General features: G+C 31.4%; 2 protein-coding genes and 1 long non-coding RNA gene across 4 annotated transcripts; 2 read left to right on the top strand and 1 right to left on the bottom strand.

Annotated features, from left to right (window-relative positions):
* Positions 1-1,168: 1,168 nt before the first annotated feature.
* On the top strand, positions 1,169-6,324 carry LOC121228281 (uncharacterized). 2 transcript variants are annotated; one of them, XM_041111690.1, is made up of 5 exons: positions 1,169-1,620; positions 2,521-2,634; positions 2,762-2,794; positions 4,065-4,098; positions 5,992-6,324. In XM_041111690.1, the coding sequence occupies exons 1-5, from the start codon at positions 1,498-1,500 to the stop codon at positions 6,009-6,011; spliced, it is 324 nt and encodes a 107-aa protein (XP_040967624.1). In that variant the 5' UTR covers positions 1,169-1,497; the 3' UTR covers positions 6,012-6,324. The 2 variants fall into 2 exon arrangements, with proteins under 2 accessions (XP_040967624.1, XP_040967623.1); XM_041111689.1 differs by lacking the exon at positions 5,992-6,324 and adding an exon at positions 4,928-5,665 and having other exon boundaries at positions 1,219-1,620.
* Positions 6,325-12,205: 5,881 nt separating this feature from the next.
* On the top strand, positions 12,206-12,747 carry LOC121228117 (NAC transcription factor 47). Its single transcript, XM_041111263.1, has 2 exons — positions 12,206-12,440; positions 12,512-12,747. Exons 1-2 carry the CDS (start codon positions 12,206-12,208, stop codon positions 12,745-12,747), a joined length of 471 nt encoding a protein of 156 aa, XP_040967197.1.
* An 8,152-nt stretch (positions 12,748-20,899) lies between these two features.
* On the bottom strand, positions 20,900-21,810 carry LOC121228282 (uncharacterized). Its single transcript, XR_005925839.1, has 2 exons — positions 21,268-21,810; positions 20,900-21,028 (listed from the first exon to the last, which is right to left on the bottom strand). It is a non-coding gene; the product is annotated as an uncharacterized lncRNA (long non-coding RNA).
* Between the last annotated feature and the right edge of the window lie 10 nt (positions 21,811-21,820).

The raw sequence follows: 21,820 nt of genomic DNA on the forward strand, positions 1-21,820 counted from the left end.
ATCCTAAATCCCTAAAGTATTATCACCCATTCCCAAATTCGACATCCTAAATCCCTAACGAATTTAATAATAATAAAAAAGTAATTTTAACAATTAAACTTAAATTCAGAAATTTGAAACATAGAGGAATTAAATTCTTAAGAATAGAAATATAATGACTAAATTTTAATTTTACGAAAAGTACAAATACTTATCTCATTTTAGTTTTTACAAATTAAGTGGTTTAGTATTCAATTTGTTAAAGAATGTTAAGAGAATTACTTTTTCTTTTTTAAGATTTAACACTCCTATGCGAAAAGATATTATTTAACTCGTATATTTATTAAAAGTTTATATAAAAATTAATTGTTATTTTGGTTATAATCATAAAGTTAATTGTGTTTCGAATTTTTATTATATATATAAATATAAAAATACATTCTTATAACTTAATTTATATGTGAGAGGGTAAATTAATAATTTCACAACTGAATTAATATACTTGATTAACCCATAACACCAACTTAATAAAAAAAATAACTATAATTATAAATTTTTCTTTCCATTTATATTATTCAACTAAAAATATTTTTAATATTTAATTTATGTAGACAAACAATTATTGCACTCAAATTGATATAAATTATAAAATTACAATTAACTTTATTTAAAACTCGATTCGAAACAATGGATGTTTTGAATTCGTAAAGTAAAATAATCACACTAGAATATGGCACACTATTGAATTTTTATGTAACAAAATTAATAAAATTTGATGTAATAACCAGTATGCCATTATATAAAAATCTAAACAACTAATGCGGACCATACTTAAAAGAATAATGCTTATATTGCTATGTCATTTTGTATTTTTTTTAATTCATCGATTCCATTTTATTTCTCTTAAAGTTTCTTTTTGTATTTTATATGTTAATTTAAAAATTATAAAAATCTTCAAAAAAATTAAAATTTAAAAATAAAAAATTTAAAAATAAAAAAAAATTTAAAAATTTAATATTTAATATTTAATATTTAATATTTTAGTCCATATTTTAGTTAAAAAGTTTAATATTCAAAATTAAAAAAAATTCTAAAAAATAATAATCTCAGCACAAAAATTTTGAAAGAAAAAATAGAAAAAATAAAAAAATATGTTAAAAATATAAAAAAATTAAAATTAAACAATAGTGGCGTTTTTAGGTAAAATGCCACAAAAAAATTGAGCTTAAAAAATTGAATTATAATGGCGTTTTTAGTGGAAACGCCACAAAAAGGGAAAATCAAAATCCCTAATTTTTTGTTACCCGCTCATTACTCCCTCTTCTTCTCATCTCCGTCGCGCCCTAAATCCCCCAAATAACTCTCAAAATTTGCCCCCAAATTTCCCATTTCCAGCAACACCAAGTCAATACACCTACACCATTCACACTTCTTTTTTCTTTTCATTTCTTCAAAGGTAGTAGTAGAAAGGGGAGTTCTAGGAAATCTGGTCGAGATTCGGCTGAGAAGAAAGAGCCAATGACACCTAGAAGTGATAGGCCTACAAGGGAAACGAAAGTCGTAGAAAGGTATTCAGCTCCTTCTGTTGCAAGGTCTTCCTCGTTTAAGAAAAAAGAACACCCTTTCGGTTTCAGTTTGAGGGTGAGTTTCTCACTAGAAAATTAAATTTGCTTTTTCATGTCTGGTCTTTTTCTTTCTTCTCTTATTATTACAACTTGGGTCATAATGGAATATTGATCTGTTCAGATTCAGGTACCCGACCTTTCCCATTTCCCCTTTTCCTTTTCCTCATCTTTTAATTTATGATCGATTGATTTGCTTATTAATTTGTTAAAGAATTACTAGCACCTAAGGTTTTGTTCTCGTAGGCTTTTTTTAATTAGTTGGAAAAATAAATTTCGGTTTGACTGCCATTGCAGTTAGGTATGGATCTGCTTAGGTTTTTAATTTCAATTTTTTTAGCTAAAGTATGGATCTTTTCTCTTTTTTGAGAAATTAATTTAGTGGTTATGGGATTTTTTTTTGAAACTGAGTATATATGGGGATTTCAATTTATGCTTATTCTATATTTTGGGCATGTTATAAATTGTAATGTAAATGACTTGTGGGGTTTTCATTGTTGCTGCAAATATATAATTGGTTTTGATGTAAAACACATATGCATCAGGAAATATTTTTAAGGCTGGAAAGTTGGTAATATGCTCAAAAATTGCTATTCCCCCCTTGAATTTGATTTTGTTGTGGCGTTCTTTGCTTATGAATGTGTTGTGAGTTCCACTAACGAGTTCACTAATGCCTGCTGCTGTTTTGATTATGCTAATGATCAGTATTGAGTAAATATGGGTATTCTGTAGAACTTGCATCATGGCCTTTTGGCTGATTTTTTTTCTCCTTTGATTTTATATTTTTATTCTACATTGCTGATCTTATTTGTTTGATGGTAATAAATGAAATTCCTTTTCTGGTGCTTGTGATCTGCTAAAATTTGGCATTACTAAAGTTTAATGCAAATTACTTGTTTCATATCTGGGCTACTGTCAGTTGGGCGGTTGCAAGGAACTGATGTCAGGCATGGAGGTCGCCAAAGATCAAGAACTAGTAGACGGAACTATTGCACAGGAATCTGGAAAATCCATGCCGTCATCTCAACAGGAGGTCTTGTTCTTATCTTCACTATGGAATGTTGATTGATTAAAGATCATAGCTATGTACTGGATTAAAATTATTTTTCTGGAGTTCTTCAGTTGAGGTGATTCACTCTTTTTTCTCATGTCTATTTTAGGTATTAATTCAAGCCCTCCGTCCCAAATTGCAGGTATTAATTCAATGCTTGTAAGAGATATTTAATAATATTCCCTTCTTGTGTAATGTAAGCTGACTTAATTTTGGTCCAAATCTGATGGATAACATAGTGAGAATTGTATATGTAAGTATGTATTTTAAGAATTGTAGTAAATTCCTCTGATTAGTGAGAGCAATAGAATAGCCAGTCCATTGTTAATGCTGCAGGACAGTGCTGTCTAAAGAAAGTTCAAATCAATATTGTCCACTTTTGTAGGATTCATTTATTGGTCTAAATTTTAGATTAATCCGGTCCGCTTTTCAGATTATTTATGTTGGTCACACATGCGCCTCTTTAATTGGTTCAAAAGATAGTAAACAAGCTTTACTCGCTTTTAGATGTCTGGAGGGACAAAAGGGGTTTCGATAACAACTGAACCAAAGTGGGTTACTTTATAGGTTCGATATGGGGTTCTCAAACAACTGGAGTTTTGGGATTTACTTGCTTTATATTTATGTTTGGAAATAGAAGATGATATAAAAAGTCTTATCTAGCATTTGCACTAACGTGACTTAAAGTTTAAGATATGCAACTACCTTAATTACATCTTTTTATTTTGGTACTGTATTGACTTGGTGTGGTCGTTTCTTCAACCTAATTAACTTGTATTTCATACCGAATTTAACATTTTATAAAGAGTAACTGAATGATTTCTGATACAAGATGTTCCTGGAATCATGTTGTAATGGAATTTTTATGCAGTTTGTCTTTGTAATTTCAAGCACTTTACTTCCAGGAAAGAGAAAAATAAAAGGGTTTGAGATGATTTTCATTGCAATTCTCCTTTTTTTCCTGTCCAATATTTTTCCTCAGATGTGTGTTCCCATGGTCTACTTTTGATTAATCACTTTTTCATGTTTTGAGACCTCATGATTAATTACAACTAATAAGTAAAAAAACCATCAATAATTGAGGTTTTTTATATGATAGAAGATATTTTTTATGCTGTTATATCATTCATAAAAGTTAATTTTTTTTTATGTTATGTTAATTTTAGATGTTAACTTTGAAATACATTTGTCCGATTCTCAATGCATTTTCTTATATATTTTCTACCCAACATCCATTCTTTGGTCACAAAATGATTAAAATCATAGACTTCTTTTGATGTTTTTATCTTATATATGATTAAAATATATATGATCTAAAAGCAAGAAACATATGTAAGGTGATTTTGCTATTCATTTTGCTCTTAGATTAATTTGTCCTTGTAGTAACTGAATGTTAACTTTATATTTTGCAGGAGTTGAGAAGGAAAGAGGATGCAATAGCACGAGGTAGGTTCTTTTTTATTTTTTTATCTTGATGATTCCTGAGTTTATCCATTACCAGTTTGATTTTGACATGAGTCCCTTAAACATCTTTTGCTTTTTTCTTCCAAAAGTTTAACGTCTTTCCATTAGAGTTTCATCGTCAAATTTATCTCCTCTTCCTTTTGATCGACATTTTCAATACTTTGGGTTCAAGATCCCCTATATGCTAGAGGTATAGAGTTCAAACTTTGGCATAAGCTTGTTTTTCAGCAAGTATGGCATTTTTTGCTCATCTTCATCGATTAGACATTTCAAAGTGACTAAAGATAATACCAAATTTGTTTGAATGAAAAATAATTACTTTATCAATGCTATTGGACATAGAAATTAAGATTATGATAACTAAAAACCTGTGATATTTGTGAGCTTAATAAAAAAAGTGAAACATGTTATGAGTCGCATGAAATCGAGAAAGGAGATAGACATTAAACACGTGAGGTTTGTCATGACATCTCCTTTAACCTTCATTTGACCCTTTTTGTCTTTTTCATATATGCTACTTATTTTCTTTTTGAGGCCTTTACAAGTCCATCAACATGAAACTGGACTTATGCCCAGGGATTCAAATTGCGGTCCGCTACCGAAATAACGGCCATTATATAGCGGTAGCGGCGCCGTCCGAAACCGCAATTGCTGAAAATAGCGGTGTGAAGCGGATTCACTCCGATAGCGGTGGATCACGGCCGCAATTTAATGGGTAACGGCCAATTGCGGCAATAACGGGTCGCTATTCCCGTTATTTTCCGTTAACAGCAAACTAAAAAAAATCATCTCCTCTAACAAAAATCAACAGAAACACTGAAACAACAGCAAGAAGGAATCAAAGTCCAAAGATTCAAAACTCAACAGCAATAGAAAATATAAAGTCCTATTTCTCATACCCATGGATCGTGAATACTGAATACCTCAACAAAACAAGCAGCAAAAGCAGTACAAAGAAAAGTTTCAGCGAAAGAAAAACTTAGGATTTGCCATTAGGAACTGAAGATGAGAAATGGGTAGCAGTAGCACTTAGCAGTAGCAGAGATCTGGGCGAACAAAAAAAGGGGAAAAAAGTTGGTTGAGTAACAGTGAAAGAGGAAAAGAAAATGAAAAGCCATCGGGGTTGAGTGGGTTTGCCATCAGGGTGTGCCGGCGTGGATTAGGAGGCGGCAGTGGCGAAAAATTTGTGTGAAAACTGAAAACAGCAAAGGCTGGCCGCTGCCCGCTGGTGAAAAAAGGTTGAATTTGGTGAAAACACTATTCCTATTTTGTTTGTCTAGGGCCCTAGCAATTTGAGAAGTTGGGGATTTCTAATAACAAGGAAAGGTTTGAAACAGAATAGAGGGAACCGTTTCATTTCCTTTATATGTTATTAGATTTATAATTTTAGTTTATATGTTATTTTTAATTAATATTGTAATTATGATTTATAATGATAATTATTTATTATTTATTATTATTTTAAATTTTCATAATTTTTATTACTTAGGGTTTGTTTAGAGTTACACACAAAATTATATTAATAAAAGTTCATAAGTGTTAGAAAATACTCTAAAAATTATTATTTTTATAATTATAATTATAATTACTATGTTTTACAATAAGTTGTGCGACTTTTAAAAAAATTCACGACCGCGATACCCGCAGTAACTGCAATAGCGTCCGTTATGTCCGTGACCGCGATAAACGCGACGCGACCGAAAACGTGACCGCGACCGCAATTTAAATCCCTGCTTATGCCTGTCACTTATTTACAGCGACATTAGCATTTACGATTAGCCTAGCATCAGTTTTTTTATTATGGGTTTACTTTTTACTGATTTCACTTTCGTTACAGTAAATGGTATAGCTAATTTCCTTGTTTTGCTCAATCAGGTGACCGAGATTCTGTTTAACAATTTTCTTTGTTGCTGGAACAAGTCTTAACCAAGATCAAGATCAAAGTACTTCACTAAGTTATATATGCAGGCATTGCAATACTTTGGCTTCATCTAAAGCTTGAACCAGCCCTCTGTTGTATATTGTTTCTTCTTCTTTTCTGATCTTTTTCCTTTGATTAATGAGATGTGATGATGATTTGGCATTATTTTCTCACCAGGATGAATTATGTTTTAGAAATTCTAATACTTTGTGTGTCTTTGTGTGTGTGTGTTTTTCTTATGTATTAAATTACATATTGAATCAATGTTTATGTATTAAATTTAAATTCATTAATTTTTATATTTAGTTTTGAAGTTTAAATTTTAATGAAAAATTTAATTTAATTAATATTTTTTATTTATCCTTAAATGTATATAGTTTAAAGTTCAAATTTCAAAAATTAAACATAATATAATATTTAACATAGAAATAAATATTATTTAATTAAAAAATAATTTTTTGTAAGATCATTATTTTTAGCGGCGTTTGTGAGAAAAGTACTGCTAAAGGTTATGATCTTTAGCGGCGTTTGTGAAAAAAAGCGCCGCTAAAGGTCATGGTCTTTAGCGGCGTTTGCTAAAAAAGTGCCGCTAAAAGTTATGGTTTTTAGCGGTGTTTGCAAAAAAAGCGCCACTAAAGATTATGGTCTTTAGCGGCGTTTGCGAAAAAAGCGCCACTAAAACTCCTGGTTTTTAGCGGCGTTTTTTTAAAAGCGATGTTTTTTGCAAGCGGCGCTAAAGGCAAAAAAAAAGCCGCTAAAAGTCTGTTTTCCTGTAGTGACCCTCACTCTCTGACCTATTTATACCTGTAACCCTTTTGTTTATTCAAACCTTCGATTTATTTTGAAATTTATAAATTAAAAGCAAATTAATTACTACATCAGTCATTTATCTTCCACATTTTTTATCTTTTAATTCCAAAATCAAGCTATATCATTTTGTTCTCATTCAAGGGAACTCGCAAAGTTGTCGAGATAATTGAAATTTTGTTCCAACCATTTCATCTCTTTCCGACTATTAAAAAACCTCTCCGGCATATTGCATAATAGTTGCCCACAAATGCCGCTTCAACTGCCAACGACCATTGACCCCGTAACGACTGACTCATCCACTGGTAAATCGAGTTATAAAGTTACATGTAATGATTCAAAAATTAGTGGTGTAAGACAATATGATTTTAGGACCCTAATTTCGTAAACCGAGACCGTAAATAATTTATAATAATATTTACTGTAACACCCCTTACCCGAGACTGTTTCTGGAGTCGAGCACGAGGCATTACTTGGCTTATCTTACCAGTTCGGAGCATAAAAACTAGGTTTGAAAATTTATTTCATTATTCGCAGCAAATCTGTCTAGTCGCGCAGCAGTTACTAAATTAATTATAACTTGAGCTAAAGAACTCGAAATTTAATCCCGTAAATTTTCCCTGAAACTAGACTCATATATCTACTCACCATAAAATTTTTAGAATTTTTTGTTCAGCAAATTAGTACAGTTTATTAGTTAAAGTCTCCCCTGTGTCACCACCAGACTGCCCTGACCTCTAGTCACTAAAAATAAGTTTTCTCGCTATAGGATTTTCATATGAAGTTCTTACTTGTTTCTATAGAAAATAGACTCATTAAGGAATCTAAGCATGTAAATTTCAACTCATAACCATTTTTGTACAATTTGTAATTATTTCTAAACTCAGATTAGGGGACTCCAAAAACAGTTCTGACCCTATCTTACTAAAATTCACATATCTTAAAATATAAATTTCTTTTTCCTACACCGTTATTTTTCCATGAAAATAGACTCAACAAGCTTTAATTCCATATATCATTCACCCTCTAATTCATTTTATACTATCTTGGGTGATTTTTCAAATTCACGTCACTGTGCTGCCTGAATTCTGTTTCTTTGCAAAATTTTATCCTTTTATGATTTCCATGCATAATTTATCACCTAATCTTTCATAACAACAAACACCTTCATCCTTAATCATTTTAATAACCATACATCATCAACTACTTACACATCACTCATTATTCATATTATACCAAAAGTAGCTAAGTTTCTATACATGCCATACACAAACAAAACGTCTAATTATACCGAGTTATTTCTTTGATAGTGTGATCGGCCTCCGACGTTTCCTTCGATCCCCGAGTGGCTAGATAAGTACTATAAGAAGAAGAAAATAAAGAGATTAAGCACTAGGCTTAGTAAGCTTACAAGCAAATAAATCACAACATTCAACATAATGGATAATTATGCATAATATCATCTAACATCATAAATTTCTTTACTTCTCAATTTCTATCTTCTTCTTTATTCCCTTACCTTCTTTCTTACCTGACCTTTCCGTTTTCATAAATATAATCTACTTTTCCTTTGCTGTTAATTCACTGTAATTTAACTCGTACCCTGACCCGTTGAACCACTCGGAATACTAAGGATACTAGGGTCGTTCCTGTCTATCAATATCCTGCCAATGCCATGTCTTTAACATGGACTTACATGAATTATTCCTGTCTCCAATGCCATATATAATATGGACTTACATGGCTCATTTCTGTTCTGTCCTGTCAACCCTAATATCCTAACATTCCTAGGGTTCAACCGGAGCTTTCTAACACTTTTCCTCTGTCACTTCACCTTAAATTCGACTTTAAATATTTTCATAACATAAATATATAAATGCTGGAAATTGACAATAATAATGTAAAATAAAAGAATATTGCATTTATTTACTGTAAACTTACCTTGATACAAAATGTGACTAAACTTTACAATTTAGTCCTTTACTTTTTCTTTTCCCCGATCTACTCCCGAATTTCGTTCTTCTTGATCTATAATAGCAAATTTAACTTATTTAATATTCAAATTTATTAAAACAGTCCTTGACCCAAACTTTTGCAAAATTATATTTTTACCCCTAAACTTTCACATATTTACACTTTTGCCCCAAGGCTCGTAAATTAAACTTCATCCTATTTTCTTATGTTTTATGACATGCTGATCATTTTTCCCTTCTATGGCAATATCAAAATCACACTCTAACATATACTTATGAATATTGGTATTTTTTTCCAATTTAAGCCCTATCAATTCAAAACTTATATTTTATTTTACAAATCAATCTTTTACTAACTTCTAACTTAAAATTCAATCATTTTAACCTCTAGTTCATCAATTAATTCAACATAACTCATGTCTAACAATCTACTAACTTTCAAAATATCAACATAAATCAAGTAGTATTATCTCTAGGATTCCAAAAACTCAAAAATTATAAGAAAAAGACTTAATTTGACTTACCAATTGAGCTTGGAACCTTAAAACCTTAAATTTCCCTTTTTCTTTTTCTTTCTTTCTTTCTTTCTTTCCTTCCTTCTCTGCCCGTTTTGCTCTCTGTTTCTTTCTCTGTTTCGTCTCTTCTATTCTGTTTCTTTTCTTTCTTTTTTTTCTATTCTTTCTTTTGTTTTATGTATATATATAATATAATATAATATATTAATAATAATATAATATAAAAACATAATCATTACTATAATATAATATTTTTTTAACACATAAAAATCTCAGATTTTTATACTTATGCCGCCTCAACTTTGGAAAAAGGCATAATTGCCTATTTGGTCCTTTTAACTTTTCTTTAATTTATAATTAAACTTTTATCCCTATTGCAATTTAATCCTTTTTCATAATTAACTATCGAAACATTAAAATTTCTTAACGAAACTTTAATATTATCCTATTGACACTCCGTAAATATTTATAAAAATATTTACGGCTCAGTTTATAATATCGAGGTCTCGATACCTCGTTTTCGACCCAATTTACCTAATAATTTCTTTTAAATCACAAAATTCACTAATTCAAAAATATTTCTAACTTCTTCATCGAATTTAGTAATCTCAAATCACTGTTCTGACACTACTGAAAATTGGGCTGTTACATTTACTGAGCTATGTTATAAGTGAAATTGATTCAATTTGATTGGTTGTTTGTGATCAACATTCAATTGAATAAATATTGGAAATATTGTATACTATTATAAATGATGATTTTGTATTGAGATGAATCATACAGTTTCAGTTATGAATTGATGATTAATTGATGAAATGGTTGCATTGAATTGAAATGATGATTGATTGTGTTTTGAATGTAGCTCAGGAGTACATGGCACAGATCTATAGGCTACATATGGGGTCCCTGAGTTTATCATCTCTGATCGAGATAAAATCTTTGTGAGCAACTTCTGGTAGGAGTTATTTAAACAGTTGGGAACCAGATTGCATATGTCCACAACCTATTACCCCAAACCGATTGCCAAACAGAGGTTTTAAACCGATGCCTTGAGGGCTATCTACTTTGTATGTCAAGAGAGACTCCTAGTGACTGGTTCATGTGGTTACCTTTGGCCGAGTGGTGGTACAACACTACCCACCACTTATCCATTCAGACTACTCCTTATGAGGCGCTCTATGGTCAAAGCCCCCACTCCATCTACCTTACCTAGTAGGGGCCTCTTCAGTGGCTATTTTTGATCGAAATCTTCGAAACAGGGAAGCTACCAGGAAGCTCCTGCAGTTTCATCTCAAAAAATACCAAGAGAGGATGAAGCAAATGGCGGAGCAAATAAGGTCTTAGAAGGAGTTTACAGTTGGGGACTTGGTTTACCTTAAATTGCAGCCTTATAGACAACATACTATGAGGAAGCTATGAAACCAAAAGCTCTCCCCAAATTATGTTGGGCCCTTTCCAGTGGAAGCAAAATTGGTGTTGTTGCCTACAAGCTAGTTCTGCCAACAGGGTCTCGAATCCATCACACTTTCCACGTATCACAGCTCAAAAAACACATTGGTCGAGCTCCTGTTTGACCTAACCTACCCTTGGTTGGTTCCGATGGCGCCTGCAGCAAAGAACCAGTGAGAGTCCTAGATCGAAGGATGGTTTGAAAAGGGAATTGTGCTGCTACTGAGGTATTAGTTGAGTGGGCAAACACATTTCTAGAAGATGCGACATGGAAGAACCTGCAAGAGCTTCAACAAAAATTTCCATCCTTTAATCCTTGAGGACAAGGATCAGTCGTAAGAAGGAAGCAACTGTTATGGAACGAGCTTGAAGTCAACGCCGGGCTCAAACAAAATTTCAATTCCTGTTTATTTTTGTTGGAAACCGCGTTTTAATGAACATTAATAAAACGGTGCATTTAGGCGAGTTGGGGAGGGGAATCTGACTTGGTACCAAAACGATGCGTATGCCAGGGTAAGATATTAGTAAAACGGTGCGTATGGTTTGTTATACAGGTGTAAGTAACCGTTATTTCCCTATTTAGCCACCTATCAGCATTGCATGCATGGTAGTTGCATCTTCTTCTCTCCTCCTCTCTCTTTCTCTATTCTCTCTCTTTTCTAGCTATCTTTTCTCTCTCAATTTCTATATGAGAACATGATAATATTTAAGTTTATGCTCATATTATAAGAAAGAGTTTTAAAATTAAATTCATTTATCTTTTTTTTATGATAAATCATTGTATCATCCATTAAATATTAATCCTAATATATTTTATGATTATAGAGATATGGGTAGGTTAATATTTCATGTTATATACTGACAAATGTTTGGTGAAATTAGAAAGATACATTGTAATTTTAGAGAAAAAAATCAAGTTGACTTAAAAAATATTAGATATTATAAAAATCTTTAAAGATGTTCGTATTAATTTTTTATTTTAATTTTATAAAACCTAGCATTACTGGTTATAATTGTTTTTTGCTTTAGTTTTATTTTTATATTTTTTTCCACAAAACGACACAAATCCTACGACATAACATGCCAACCTTTCTTCGTCTCTCAAAAATTTCAATTCCTTTATTTTTCTTCTGCCTGTGTGTTTGGTTTGAGAGCTCTTATACCCTTTATTGTTTCCATTTTCAGGGCTCATATTTTTCTTCTTTTACTGCAACTTTTTCATAGTTAATAACATAGTAGTAGGGGAAATTTTTTAGTTAAGACCATGAGGCACCCACATTCAAGTTTGCCTCCGGGGTTTAGATTTCACCCCACTGATATGAACAACTCATCCTTCATTATCTAACGAAGAAACCGAGGCACCCGCATTCTTAGATTTCACCCTACTGATCAAGAACTCATCCTTCAAAATTTTAGTTAAAACCATGAGGCACCCACATTCAAGTGTGCCTCCAGGATTTAGGTTTCACCTCACGGACGAAGAACTCATCCTTCATTATCTAATGAAGAAACTGAGCTCCTCAGCTTTCCCCGTTTCCATTATCGCGGACGCCGATTTCTATAGTTCGATCCCTGGGACTTACCAGGTGAAACTCGCTTTAATAACCCTTTCAATGTTATCATCTAAAGAATCAATCATAAATCATTACATAGCTTCATGTTATGTTTAAAGCTTGTTCTAGTGGTGGTAGTGTTTCTTTTTTTTGTTGTTGTTGTTGTTTTTGGATCAGATAAAGCTGTGCTTGGTGAGAAAGAATGGTACATTTTCAGACCGAGAGACGGAAAGTACCCAAATGGTGCAAGGCCAAACAGCGCAACTGGAGACGGGTTTTGGAAAGCAACCGGGACTGATAAGATTATAGTTGCATCTTCAATGGCAGCTGGGAGGGGTGGAGTGCATTCCAATATTGGTGTAAAGAAAGCTTTGGTGTTTCACAGACAAAACAAGCCAAGCACACATCTTTAAACAGATTTTTTATTCCAAACTCACACTTATTATTACAGTTCTTACAGATTCTAATTACATGATAACAGAAACAAACAGGAATATAACAACCAAACTGGCTATAAACTCGACTGACACCGACTTTTACTTCTTGTCTGAACCACAAAATCATAATACGTTCCTTGTATTTTCTTATAAAGAGAAAGTAGAAAAAGAAAGGGCCCGATATTGTTTTGCAGGTAGCAAGCTTTTTCAATTGGGTTTTCCCAGAGACAACTCCAAGCTAAGTCCTTCTTGATGATGATGAGTAATAACATGTTCATCAGCAGTACTGGCACAGCCATAGGCCATTGCATTTTTGCCAAGGAAGTCGATTTCTCTCCTCATGACGTCAACCCTATAGTAGGAAGAACCATCTTCATCTTGCACTCGGTACATGGTGAATCTGTCACCAACATTTAAGTTGTTACAAATAACAAAGTTTCTCCATAATCCACCTGAGAAAACGGGTTTGTTGTACCCTGTAGTGCGGATAGAGTAAAGAATTGGCCAGAATCTTGTGCCGTGCAAAAAGTGAAATATGAGGGCATGACCTCCATTGAAGGGCGGCAAGGACCTCTGGATTGCTGACGGAACCGCCAATCTCTTCTTGATGTCAGTATCCGAGAGAAATTTTGAGAAAACAAGTTTGGAGTGAGCTGCCATGATAACTGGGTGAAGAATGTGTGTGCAAAGAGTGAATGATCCATTGTATGTGGGAAGGGCTATAAATAAATGCCTGGTATTCAAGATCTTTGACCTACTACTTTGATGATACCTAATATAAAATTCATATACCTATCTTTGGTGAACTGCTTTATTTTTACCCAGTATAAATTTCATATATTTTAATTAGAGAGGTCAATTTTTGCTTCTTCTGGTTGCAATTTTTTACTTTATTTTTGTAGATAACGTGATCTATGTACTTAGAGCCTAAAGTTTGTGCTCCAGAATCTTTACTTGACACCGTTGGATGATATTTTAGATAAGAAGGCCAAAAAAAATTAATAAATTTCAAATTACATATGATTACATTATGACTTAACCTTTAAATTATATTTTTTATTTTAATAGTTACACTATCATTTTTGCTTTAATTTATCCAAAAATAAAATTTACCAATTACAACGTGACATGTCTCACATTTTATTTTGTAAGTAAAATATATAATATGATAATGATAATTTATGAGCCAAGAAATATCTCAAATTTTACTATATTTGTTTCACAAAATTTATGGCTAATCTACTCTCGAATCCACTATTGACTCTTACCTAATAGAGCTTTCTTTTGTACTAACTACGAGGCTTATTGATAAAAAAAAAATAGCCAAAATTTCGGTATGTGAGAGAATATAAGAAATGACTTTCATTAGTATAATTTGATTAAATTCAATCTTCAAAAATTTACGTGTGCATGATAGAGACGTCATTTTTCAAAAGCAATGTGTCCTTGGCCGATTTGACCATATTCAGCCAGCTTTCTTACAATATTGCCGGGGGTTTTGTAACGGTTATAGCGAGTGTTGAATTAAAAAATTATAATAAATTGTTTTATTCTAATAACATAAAAAATATATATATAAATTTATATACATATGAACAATAACACAAACACAAAATAATATGAGCACAACATCATAGGTAAATCTAAAGGATTGGTAGAGGTCTCGGCCCCCAAAATTGAAAATTTATTGTTTTGACTTTTTAAAAAATTTTAAATTAATAAAGATAAAATTATGTTTTGCCCCCTAAAATTATGAAAATTTAATTTAATTCTTTAAAAATTACAAAGATACAAACTATTAAAAATTAAAATTTCATTTCGGCCCCCTAAAATATTTCTAGCTTCTCGCCTTCGCCCCTGCACAACACGAACCTAAAATATATATTAAAATGAGCAACAAAATATAATATTTTAAATAAAAAATGCAAACACGAAACACAAATTTTCATATAATTTTACATTAAATTGAACACGAAGAAAAATGATCCCTACAAAATAAGGCTGTGTATGCAAAGAGTAGATGATGAATTGTATGTGAATTCGAGAGTAGATTAAGATATAAATTTTGTAAAGTTAGATTCTATATTTTTTACTTAAAAAATAGGTAAATTAATCTATGTGTTAGATAAAAAAAACTGAAAGAAGCAAATTGGTTCTTTTCTTAAAATTTCCATCCATTTCTAATTTTAAGTGACGACATGATTGATAGAACAACCAAATAGTGATATGTAGTGTGTCATGTGTATCTCATGCTAATATGACATATTTTTTCATATCACCAAATATTTAAAAATCAAATAAATCTCAAAAATAAATATTCTTTTAATAATTATTTTAAAATTACGTCCAAAATGAATCTAGATATATGGTTGTCCAAGCTCATTGCCTAATTTTTTAAATAACCATAAAAGTTTTATAGAAATTATAAAATATATATAATTTAATGAGAAATTTTTTTTATGAAATTATTAAAAAAAACAATGTTCAGAATGAACATTGACAAATAAGGACTAAATTACAAACTTTTAAACAACTAGGAAAAATCACAAAACAAGGTCACACGACCGTGTGCCCAGACCATATTAAAAACTGAGACAGTGTAAGATGGAGTCACAAGGTCGTGTATCCAAACCGTGTTGCTCACTGAAACCGTGTGGACCTAAATGCAAATTTTCACAAACATACGGTTGTGGCTGGGCCGTGAAAGACTAAGACCATATTTAACCAAAACCTTCCAATTCAAAACAGAGCACACAGCTGTGTCACTTGCCCATGTGCGAGCCCGTGTATGCCAATAAATACCTTAATATGCCAGCTACCAAACCAAAACTTTATTTGGGTCATTAATATACTTCTAGTCATTACTTAAGTCAACCAAAATGCACCAAAAACACGCTAGAACATTTCATTTTTCTATTTCTAATCAATATGCCCAAGGCACCATTACAAACGAGAATCAATTTCAAATTATTTCCTATTTCATTCTAAAAATGGATATTGATCAAACATGTACATCTTATACACAAACTAAATGCCAACTTTCAATCATCTAAAATTGACCAAAAATGCCAAATCTATAACTTATAAGGTGGATATCCAAACACCAAATATACCATCACACAGAACAAGCTTAATAAGCTCATAGGTTCAAAATAATACAACTTATCTTAAAGCCCACAATTACAAAATAACATACTTAACTAAACAATTTTCTATGTTACCACAATTCAAATCATCAGGTGAGTTCATGGAATATATAATGCATAAAACATTTCATTCAATATAATTCGATCTCAATCGAAGTTATAACATCAAACCATTAAACATATGCACTTTTACATTATATAACTTACGCCATCTCATTATAATACTTTTACCATTCATCTAATTCAAAAACAATGTCAGTTTAGCCCGATGAACTATAATAAACAAATATACACAGTTATCCACCCAAAACATGCCTGATTGCTCAAACGAGCTTTACCATCCAAGAGCACACCTAGCACTGAGTGTCAAATCCGTAGGCTAAACATCCATCCAAAAACATGTCTAGGCACTAAGTGTGTAACACCCAGTTATCTTTCTTAACCTGAAATTAAGGAAAGCTAGGATTAAATTTAAAGGATTAGTAAACTGTCAAAATCCACCAAGAAATTTAGAAATTTTAGTGGTCGAATTGTGATTAGTTGGATCTCAATTTTGGTTTGGTTAGGACGAAACTGACTGGTTCCATAGTGGGAGACAAAATGATTAATGATGAATGGTTGTAACAACTAGTGAAGATCGTGCCAAAGGAATATATATAGGTGTGTGCGGAGACAGAATTTTCTCAATTTTGTTTACAAAATTTTCTTTTTGTAGCATCATCTTCTTCAGTCACTCTAAAGAATAAGAGGATGTAGTTGAATGAAGCTTTGCATGTCATAGCAATCGTGTGAATTAAAGTCTGGTAGTAGAGAAATTGAAGAACTGGTAAGCTTCCTTACCTCTCTATACTTGTGGATTAAAGAAAGATGTAGAGTAAGAACGCTTGAAAGTTTCTGCATAATCATGCATTATGGGTTTTAAGGGTCGAACACCTTTAATTGACTGATAAATGGTTGTCATACTTAGTTGCTAGGATAAAAGAGGCTCCAGCTTTTGGACAGGACAAAAGAAGCAATGTGCGATTCTGTAACCTATCTTGGGTACCCTATAGTGTTGTATCTTTTGATTGAAACACATTCATGATTGATATGTATTGTGTTTAGAACTTGATTATGCAAGACAAGCGATAAATTGGTATGTTATGACTATATAGACTGATAGAAGTATATGAATGTCGTAAGAATGATTGTTGTTTGTCTATGAATACGTTTCGATGTTTGGATAATTCGCGTACCGTGTGTGGGTATATAGATTTTAGTGAAACTACAATAGAAATTCCATGGCATGATTAGTTTTTGGTGAAGTTAGTAAGAGTAAATTTAGAAGTGAAGAAAAATTAGGTATTTGAGTAGGTAAGGAAGATGGGGTTTTTCTTAAGAAATTTCATATACATTTCATTTAATATACATGGAGAATGATATGTGAATATCGTGTTGATGTAAAAATGTTGTGTATATGTATTATGTAAATGAAGAGGAAGAGAAAAAGAGTGAAGATCATATTAAAGATAAAAGCAAAGGAGTAGCCAAATAGTAAAGAATGAAGAGAAGAGTTATTCAAATATTTTGTTGTACGTATATCAAGAATTGTACTTATTTAATTAAACCCTTAATGGAAAACTGGGTAAATTAGTTTAGTATTATACATGAAATTTATTTATATATGAAAATGATGATTTGATTTATGGAATTATTTGAATATGAAATTTCATTTTTGTTTTGAATTCAAAAGCATATGTGTAGTGAATTTGACGAAAAAAGACTAAATTGTAATAGTGTAAAAGTTAGGTAAGTGAAATAGTTATTGATATGAAGTATTAAAGTAAAATCTTGAGTGCTGATAAAGCAAATGTCAAAGTGTAATTTGATAATTGTTGATTCTATATAGATAAGGACTAGATTGTAACAAGAGTAAAGTTCGAATTATTTTACTTGTTGAGTAAATGAAATAACATTATAGTTAAAATGCTCATGTAGACAAAATAAGAACTAGTAAGTTATAAATGACATGTCATTAGGAAAATGATTAAGCAAGCAATTGATTGTGGCACTACAGTGGAAGTGAATAACACTTCAATCCAAAGTGATATCTACACTTCCATGCAAAGAATAATGGCACTTAGGTGCATCTTATTTATATTTCTGTATATCCTATTGTATTCTATTGAGTTTACATTTGGGCAATAGCAATATCAGGTAAGTGAATGAAAGTGGCATAGGTAAGTAAATTGAAACTTGTGGAATTGATGTTTCAATAAAGTTATTATGGAAACTGTAACACCCTAAACCCACATTCGTCTCCAGAATGGGGTTACAGGATGTTACCGGAGTTTACAGAATAATTACACATAATTCCACTATTTGCTCACATTCCAGTCAAGCTGACTTTTCGAGTCATAGTCACTAAATTATTTATATCTTAAGCTACAGGACTCCAAATTAGGATCCGCTAATTTTTCCTGAAACTAGACTCACATATCTTCTTATTATAAAATTTTTAGAATTTTTGGTTTAGCCAATAAATACAATTTATTCTTTAAAATTACCCCTATTATGCTGTCTGATAGTTCTGACCCTTATTCACTAAAAAATAATTATCTCCTCGTACAGGATTCAGATGATGTTCCCCCGTTTGTTTCTCTTGAAAATAGACTCATTCAGAATCTTAAACATATAAATTTAAGCTCCTAATTATTTTTCTTAAATTTTTGATGATTTTCCAAAGTCAGAACAGGGGAACCTGAAATCATTCTGACCTTATCTCACAAAATTCATTATATCTCATGATTTAAAATTTCACTGTTTTCACCGTTTCTTCTATAAGAAACTAGACTCAATAAGCTTTAATTTCATATTTTATTTATTCTCTAATTTGATTTGTAAAATTTTTGGTGATTTTTCAAAGTTAAATTACTGCTGCTGTCCAAAACTGTTTTAGTGCAAATGTTGATTTCGATTTTGCCCCAAATTTCACAGTTCATACAATTCAGTCCTTACTCAATTAACCCATCTAATTTTACTCAACTAACACTTTATTTATTCATTCTAAGCTACTAAAAAACCTTTGAAAATCAAAATTTCATCACTAAACCTTAATTCACAAATTTTTCACAATTAGGTCCTAAAATCAATTTCTATCAAAATTACTTAATAAAATCATCATATAATAAAATAAAAACTTCAATTCCATAATAATTCACCATAATCATACAACACTTATTCATGGTAACTTTTAAAGTTACCCATAAAATAAAAAACTAATGAATTAGATAGTTAGACCTAATTGTAAAAGTCACAAAAACATAAAAATTACTAAGAAAAAGTAAAAATTGAACTCACATATGTCAAAATATGAAAAACCAGCAAGTTCCAGACCTCCCGTAGCGTTTTTGCTGAAGAAAAATGATGATATCTCTAGATTTTTCAATTTTGTATTTATTTTATAAGTTTAATTTGCAAAAATTCCAATTTTGCCCTTGTTTCTCCTTGTCTTTTTGCTGATTTTCTTGCCCAAACCGTCCGGCCGATATAATTTGGCTTAATTCCTTTTAAATCCCTCCTTATTAGTCACTTAAGCTATTTTTCACTTTACCAAATTTTGCACTATTTTCAATTTAATCCTTTTTAATTAATTGACTAACCAAACGTTAAAATTTTCTAACGAAAATTTAATACTAACTTAATAACATTCCATAAATATTTATAAAAATATTTATAGCTCGGTTTATGAATCTAAGGTCTCGATACCTCGTTTTTAACCCGATTTACCTAATTAATTCTTTTAAATCACAAAATTCACTAAAAAAAATATTTCTATAATCACGCTTGACTCATAGGTATTAATTTATTAAATTTTCAACTCACTCGTCGGATTTAGTGATCTCGAATCACTATTTCCGACACCACTGAAAATTAGGCTGTTACAGAAACAATATTTGTATATGGTGATTGAATGAAATGCTAGTAGTATATATTTATATATGTATATATTTTTATATATGTTAATGTATAAGAAATTAATTTTAATTGCATAGTATGATTCTTGATATACTTACTAAGTTTTCGTGAGCTTAACGCTTTTCTTTTAAATGCGTAAATGAAGATCCTTTTAAAGCTAGAAGGTGAAGGTTGATCTCTACTCATCTTATCACGGATCCAGCTTTGAAGAGAGTATGAATCTAGAGTTTTGGGCATTAGTTTTTGACATGTACATGGGAATATGTTAGAAATGATTATGGTTGAATTCGATTAAAGAGTTTATACTTTGGTTCATTTTGCAAATCTTGTTATTTGGATTTATATGTGTTGGAATTGAGATGAATTAGGTGATATTCAATGTTGGATTTGGCATGCTTAAATTAATTTTTAAAATTGAATTATGTGATGTTTTGATGGGGAAACATGTTTGATAATATTTTGGAAGTGATATGAAATGTTTTATGATTGTTGGAGCTTGGTTTTAAGTGTTACAAACATGTTACAAGTATTCTATTTTCGGTATCGCGATACTTGAAATTGGGTATTACGATACCAACCCAATGTCACGATACTCGACCCTTAATATTGCAACATTGAGGCAGGGGAGGCTTAAGTGAGTAATCTGTTTTCAATATCGCGATATCCAAAGCTCAGTATCACAATACCCACTCAGTGTCGTGATCAGGGATTTAAATTGCGGTCGCAGTCGCGTTTTCGGTCGCGTCGCGTTTGTCGCGGTCGCGGACATAACGGACGCTATTGCGGTCACTGCGGGTATCGCGGTCGTGAATTTTTTTCAAATTCGCACAACTTACTGTAAAACATAGTAATTATAATTATAATTATAAAAAGTCACTTTTAATGATTTTTAGAGTGTTTTCTAACACTTATGAACCTTTATTAATATGACATGAGAACACAACTTTTATAATCATTAATTATTCTTATATTTATTTACGAATTTTCTAAGAATGTTATATTAACTAATAACAAAGTAAAAAAAAGAAATATTAAACATTTATCATATTTAATAAGTTTGAAAGTTTTTATAAATAAAAGAATTGAGAATTCATACATGAGAGATGTCTTCAATATTTCTTGACAGCTTTGAAGATAGTGAAGATATAAATACGCTGCAAAAGGAAAAAAGGAATAGATAAATTAATGAATAGATTCTCATTAATTATTCCTATTTCCTACCACTTATTCTCATCTCATTCTACTTTCATATATAATTTAACATGCTTCGATTCTTCATTATCTTTTCATAAAATATACTTCATTCATTTATCTAAAGATATATATTATTTTAAATGTTTTAATATCATCAAAATTAAGAACAATAACAAAGGATTTCTTTAAAAAAACATACCTTACAAATAATGATAGTGGCACGATTTAGTTTTCACCAATTAGTGGAATGACGAGGAAGATCAAATCCTTCACCTTCACTTTGGGAGCGTTCTTGACTTGATTCTCTTGGCCTTTGTCCAAAAATATATCCAAAAAAAGCAACATTTTCACCTTGGTTTTCATTCAATTGATATGGAGGATATATTTGAGGAGGAGGATACATGAAAGGTGGAGGTGGGTGATACATTGGTGGAGGAGGATACATTTGAGGCTGGTATGGCACACCATAATTAGGAAATGGTGGATAATAACCATATGGTTGTGGATAACCATGTGAAGGTTGTTCTGGTGGATAAAAACCTTGAGTGCTAGTAGATGAATCACTATACCCAAGGTTACTAGAACTCGATCTCCTACCACTACCAGATGAAGAGCCTATAGAAGTATGCTTCTTGCCTTTTCCCTTTGATGGAGCTCTAGGTTCACTTCTATCTCTCCTAGGTTCAGGAAACATATTTCCATCAAACTCTGATCTGTCACGAAAATGTCCACCAGTGGTACCACCCTCATAT

This window comes from Gossypium hirsutum, chromosome A04 (genome assembly GCF_007990345.1).
Source record: "Gossypium hirsutum isolate 1008001.06 chromosome A04, Gossypium_hirsutum_v2.1, whole genome shotgun sequence".
In the NCBI taxonomy this organism is placed as follows: Eukaryota; Viridiplantae; Streptophyta; class Magnoliopsida; order Malvales; family Malvaceae; genus Gossypium; species Gossypium hirsutum.

Excerpts from the sequence above, each read along its gene's own strand:
- LOC121228117 (XM_041111263.1), top strand. The coding sequence starts at position 12,206 with ATGAGGCACCCACATTCAAGTGTGCCTCCAGGATTTAGGTTTCACCTC. Across the intron at positions 12,441-12,511 it reads AAATCATTACATAGCTTCAT|ATAAAGCTGTGCTTGGTGAG; the intron begins GTTATGTTTAAA and ends TTTTTGGATCAG.
- LOC121228281 (XM_041111689.1), top strand. The coding sequence starts at position 1,498 with ATGACACCTAGAAGTGATAGGCCTACAAGGGAAACGAAAGTCGTAGAA. Across the intron at positions 2,795-4,064 it reads CCCTCCGTCCCAAATTGCAG|GAGTTGAGAAGGAAAGAGGA; the intron begins GTATTAATTCAA and ends TATATTTTGCAG. Across the intron at positions 4,099-4,927 it reads AGAGGATGCAATAGCACGAG|AAACACTGAAACAACAGCAA; the intron begins GTAGGTTCTTTT and ends AAAAATCAACAG.